The following is a 6,190-nucleotide window of genomic DNA, read 5'->3' on the forward strand; positions in this document are numbered from 1 at the left end:
GAAATAACCTCACTTGGTTTCTTGGTTCTAAACTGGCAGCAGAGTAGAGCTCTGCAGTGATTTAATCTGTAATACCAGGGGTCCAGATCCACAACATATGAAAAAAAAGAAAACTCCATTCACAATCTTATATTTATATTTATCACTACAACCTGTGATTACAATTGCACTACATAGCTATGATGTTTAGCCATGTTTATCCCACAATGTATAACACCCATCCTTTATGAAACACCCTTAATTGCATCAAACCTTGTAATTTATCATTGTGTACTAGATAACCCAATGAATAATACATTTTATAGATTTATATATTTTTCTTTTTCTTTTCTTTTCTTTTTTACAAATGAGCTTCTCCTTTCTTTTCTCTAGATATAGTTTCTCTTTATTTGAAGGTAGATTCATCATCATCATCATCATCATCATCATCATCATCATCATCATCATCATTGACATTGGAATAGGTAGAAATGAGTAGACTCACTGCACATTTTTCCCTGCCAAAAAAAAAAAACACAGAAGAAGAGGCGACAGGAGGTCTTCCAGCGTGGCCAGGGACTGATGGGAGGACTGCACTGTACACACACATTAACCCACAGTGATTGTGCTCTTGATTCTCAGTCGTCCGGCCGGTACGAGCGATCGAGTTCAGGTTCTCGCACCGCGCACGCCGCCTCCCTGGGTCCGCTAGCTTCGCGTCGTCTGTGCTTGGCTCTTATCTCTCTTAAATGGCTCAGTTTATTTTCGCCTCCACGAACAGACTTGAAATTCTCGAGGGCTGGTAAGGCAGGAGCGGATCTTCCGTTGCTGAAGATCTAAAGTAGATTTAATGGCTTGAGGACCTACGCTTGAGCTCTATACTTATTTAATTTTCTTAATCATGCATTAGTTTCTTCAGGAAAAAACATTTACAAATGCCATGAGAGTCTTTTTTTCTTTTTCTTTTTTTACAATGAGGATCCAATGTACAGAAATGTAAAATGACTAATCACAATGTGCATTACATAGTCAAATGTCACTTTACAGTGCTCTTAGGGGTTCTCCGGTAAGCACTCCTTGTCTTAAGCTCTGAAAAGTACCAAGCATACCTTAACAGCAAACGTGCCAAAACGCGAGGAGATGATAGAGGCTTAAAGTACTCTCTCTAATTCTCAAAGCCGAAGAAAATCCTCCTCAAAGCTGAAGCGAACTCTCCAAAAAGGCCCCGAAGCAAGATAAGATGTCAAAAAAAAAAAAAAGAACAAAGGGGGGGAGGGGGTGAATCAGTAGCATCTCTTGAACTTGATAAGCTTCTGGAAGGCCTGCTTGAACTCGTCGTTGAAGGCGGTGTAGATGACGGGGTTGATGAGCGAGTTCAGGTAGCCCAGCCAGGTGAAGACGTCGAAGAGGACGGGGTCGAACCAGCAGTCCTTGCAGATGGCCGTGACGAGCGTGCCCACGAAGAAGGGCAGCCAGCACACGATGAAGGCCCCGAGGATGATGCCCAGCGTCTTCGTCGCCTTCCGCTCCCGCGCCGCGCAGATCCTCTTCCTCTCCAGCACGCTGTCCGCCAGCTTCACCTTCACGCTGTTGAGGAAGAGCGGCGAGCCCCCTCCTCCTCCTCCTCCTCCTCCTCCCCCTCCCCCGCCGGCCCCCTGCAGGCCCACCTCCTGGGCGGCGGCCGAGTTGATGGAGCAGAGGGACGACCCGGCCGAGGTCTGGATGAGCTGCGCCGTGGTGAAGCGCTTGCCCCGCGACGCCGGCGTCTTGAAGATCCGGGAGCGCGCCGCCACGTAGATGCGGCCGTAGAGGATGACCAGCAGCACCGTGGGCACGTAGAAGGCGCCGAACGTGGAGTACAGGGTGTAGGAGATCTGGTCGGTGTTCACCATGCACTCCGTCAGCTCCTCGTGGGCCTTGGCCTGCCGCCAGAAGAGCGGCGGCATGGAGATGGAGATGGAGATGACCCACACCACGGCGATCATGACCGCGGCGCGGCGCGTGGTCCGCCGCTTGGAGTACTCCAGGGCGTCGGTGATGGCCCAGTAGCGGTCCAGCGCGATGACACACAGGTGCAGGATGGAGGCGGTGCAGAAGGTGATGTCGGAGGAGAGCCAGACGTCGCAGAAGATCTGGCCCAGCGACCAGGTCTTGCTGACCGTGTAGACGATGCTGATGGGCATGACCAGGATGGACACCAGCAGGTCGGTGACGGCCAGCGAGCCGATCAGGAAGTTGGCGGGCGTGTGGAGCTTCCGGGTGAGGAAGATGGTGGTGATGACGAAGGCGTTGGAGAGCACCGTCGCCAGGGTGACCACCGCCAGGAACGCTGAGAGAGAGATCTGGAGCCCCAGGAGCGTGGTTTTGTCCCACGACGGGACGGGGTCTCCGGGGGTCTCCTCCGTGGCATTCCCGAAAAACTGGTCCTCCGTGCCATTCCCAAGATCCATCCCAGAAACCCCAACGGAATCCCGTAGCACTTCCAGTTTAAGGGTGGGAGCAGATCCCCGCCGGGAGCGCCTCGAGGGGGAATTCCAGAGCTCAGGCTTTCCCCGTTACTCCCAGCATGCCGTCGGATAAAACGGTCCCCCTTCTCGGCTCCGGGGGCGGTCTTTCGCTCGGAAGTGATCAGAGCTAGTCCCGGGACATGTCCTTGCGCCTTGTCAGATCTCCATGGCGACGCTGAAGGAGTTGTGTCGGGGCCAATAGGAGCCGGCGTATCTAGCGCCCACCCTCACCAACAAGGCCTCACCGATTGGCTCTTATCTTCCCCTTCCTCTCTGCCATTCCCAAAAGAGCGTACCCCCCACCCCACCCCGCCCACCCCTCTCCCCTGAGGCCAGGCAATAAGCACCTCACCCCTCCCTCTTTTTATTCACGGACTCGAAAAACGACTCCCAGAAATGCACGCGTACGCATTGTCTCTATTCGTGCTATTCTTTTTCCTCTCAATCGCTGAAGATCAAGGCCAGAGTGAAGGACGGTCTTCGCCCGAAGGTAAGCGCATCGGACGATTTTCGCAAGTTGCGTTGCTCTCCCCGAGTCGGGCCAGCACTGTTTAGAAGGCCGGCAGACTGTCTTGCCCCATTACGGAGCGATTGCCTGGTGATGAAAACAGAGCGACGGGGAAGTCGCTGCCAGGAGGCCTTACTCCAAAAGATTTTAATCCTCGGATACAACCGACAGCCTTACAGCTGAGCGGGGCGCCGGGCCTGGGACGTTTTTCCGGCCCGAGACGAATCGCCCCAATCGGCCGGCTGCTCAGGAAGAGGGCCGGGAAGGATCCACAGCTGGTTTCTGATTGGTCATTAGTCAGGCTGACAGGTGTGAGCCGGGTTCTTCCCAGGTGAGGTTCATGCGTCTGTCTGATCTGGGGGGGGGGGGGGGGGGGGGGGGGAGAGAGAGAAAATAGCAATTAGCCGAAAAGTGGCTCACGGTTTGAGGTATATTTTGCACTGATGCTGAATGAGCTAACGCACACATACACACACACACACACACACACATATATTTACACACACACACACACACACACACACACACAAATACATCAGACCCATTCAGTACTACGCCCCATGCAGCCAGCTCCTCGACCCCCCCACCCTTGATTATTACTACGCTAATACCCATCAGCCATCACTCTAAACACACAGGGACTGTGAGGCTTTTCATTGGCTGAGAGACCAACAACAGGAAGCGGGGGTGGGAGGGGTGGAAGAGGGTAAAGCACTCTAAATAAAATTGCTCTTTTTTCCACTCTCTCTATCTCTCTCTCGCTCCCTCTCTCTATCTCCCTCCCTCCCCCCCCTCTCTCTCTCTCTCTCTCTCTCTCTCTCCACTATGCCTCTGAGCCTTATTCGTTTAATTGGCCGGAAATTGAATCCAGGAGCAGCTTGCGGCGAGTGAAATAGCCACCGGAACAGTTCTCATGCGCCGGCTGTCGGGGATCGTGAACCCGGAGCTCGACCGGGCGAAGGATGCCTCCGGCAAAAAAAACCCCATTGGCTCTGAATCTCCTACTGGAGAGTGGTGGGACTTCACAACAAACTCTCGGAGGCCTGGACTTCACCCTCATTTAGGTCTTAACTGTTCCCCAGACCTGGGGGCGGAGCTAGCCTGCCACACATATGGGGGGGGGAAGTGTAGTTTCATGCTCAGAACGATGCGTTTTAAAGAGTGCGTTCATTATAAAAGTCCATTTTAAAGATGCTTTATATTTCAATGTCAACTGAAAAATCTGTATGTTTTTTTTAAAACATGCAAACAATATAATGTTACTTGTCCACGTTGATTAAACTATGCTTTTGATGGGGACACTGTGCTGTAGGAGATGCCGTCTTTTGGAATTGACACCAAGGTCCTGACTCACGGTGGCCATTAAAGATCCCACGACACTCTGCACTAAAGAGTAGGGGGTTCCCGGGTGTCCTGGCCAATGCTCAAACTGGCTCTTTCAACCTGCCACCTGATCCATCCCCTGATTCAATTGACAGAAACATTTTTCTCTCCCTCGCCACCTCAGCTGGTGTGTGGCGAGCGTTCTGCCGCAAAATGGCCGCCGTTGCATATATGAGAACAAACACACACTCATACACTCGCGTGCATACTTTTACTTTCTTCTGTTAAAACCAAGTACGTGCGTTATTACTCAGTTATCTCAAAAGAGAAGGTTGCACATCCAATAATAGAAAACAGAAGGATCCCTATTTCGCCGTTTATTGTAAGCCAACAATATGCGCAAATGAAGCATGGTTGAAATATATACATATATTTTTTATTTACTGTTGTTCTGTTCAACTGAACATCTTTGTTTTTTTATCCACTAATTTATTTTGATTTCCCTGGAAGGTGAACTTGGGTGTCTTGAAAGGCAATAAATGTATTATTATTATTATTAATTAATTAATTCATTCATTCATTATCCTAGCCCGCTTATCCTGAACAGCGGCGCAGGGGGGCTGGAGCCTATCCCAGCACACATTGGGCGAAAGGCAGGAATACACCCTGGACAGGTCGCCAGTCCATCACAGGGCACACATACCATTCACTCACACACTCATACCTATGGGCAATTTAGACTCTCCAATCAGCCTAACCTGCATGTCTTTGGATTGTGGGAGGAAACCGGAGTACCCAGAGGAAACCCACGCAAACATGGGGAGAAGATGCAAACTCCATACAGAGAGGCCCCGGCCGACCGGGATTCAAACCCAGGACCTCCTTGCTGTGAGGCAGCAGTGCTACCCACTGCACCATCCGTGCCACCATTATTATTATTATTATTATTATTATTATTATTATTATTATAATAAATCTATTATAAATAGCCAAAGTGGGCCTTCAGCCAATGTTGCAAGATGGCTGGTGTCTAATAATCTGCTTTAATTGACCAAATGTGACGGGTAAAAAACCCCCAAAAAAACAGTCACGTATGTTTGATTTTCTATCATGTGAAATGTATTCATATTCACCTCTGTGTGACCCTGTTCTTGGGAGTGGGATTGTGAAGCAGAGTGGAGACAGTAGTGTTGACAGGTTGACAGATGTGTAATGAGCGTGAGAACTGTCACTGATTGGTTACATAACCTGTAACCTTCCATGAGTCCTCTTAGCCTTGCTTACATACTTCATGTAGAGAAACAAGCCCATTCAAACAGTCCTGGGCCTTCTGTCATTTAACGGAATATATATGCATCATTGTCCCCTGAGTCTCTGGTCTTAATCTCCTGAACCGTATGTTGAAACCTACACTACAAGGAACATTCAATTATGTAAAAGAATTCTGCCATGTGAACAAAAATACCTACAGCACAGCTAACGCTAGCCACCTACACCACAGCTAATGCTAGCCTGCTACACCACAGCTAACACTAGCCTCATACACAACAGCTAATGCTAGCCTCCTACACCACAGCTAATGCTAGGCACCTACACCACAACCAATACTAGCCACCTACATCCAAGCTAATGCTAGCCACCTACACTACAGCTAACGCTAGCCTCATACACCACAACCAATACTAGCCACCTACATCCCAGCTAATGCTAGGCTCCTACACCACAGCAAACACCAGCTCCCAACACCACAGCAAACGCTAGCCTCCTACACCACAGCTAACGCTAATCTCTGTGCTCTGAATCTCCACCCCCCCACAGGCTGGTGGTAAAAGAAGCTACGAGCATTTGGGAATTTGACAGCACAGCAGAGGCA

The 6,190-nt window shown here is 50.0% G+C and overlaps 1 protein-coding gene across 1 annotated transcript; it reads right to left on the bottom strand.

Moving 5' to 3' along the window:
- Positions 1-351: 351 nt before the first annotated feature.
- Positions 352-2,757, bottom strand: htr1d (5-hydroxytryptamine (serotonin) receptor 1D, G protein-coupled). Its single transcript, XM_061244711.1, has one exon. The coding sequence runs from the start codon at positions 2,427-2,429 to the stop codon at positions 1,263-1,265; it is 1,167 nt and encodes a 388-aa protein (XP_061100695.1). The 5' UTR covers positions 2,430-2,757; the 3' UTR covers positions 352-1,262.
- Between the last annotated feature and the right edge of the window lie 3,433 nt (positions 2,758-6,190).

Source organism: Conger conger, chromosome 1 (genome assembly GCF_963514075.1).
Source record: "Conger conger chromosome 1, fConCon1.1, whole genome shotgun sequence".
Lineage (NCBI taxonomy): Eukaryota > Metazoa > Chordata > Actinopteri > Anguilliformes > Congridae > Conger > Conger conger.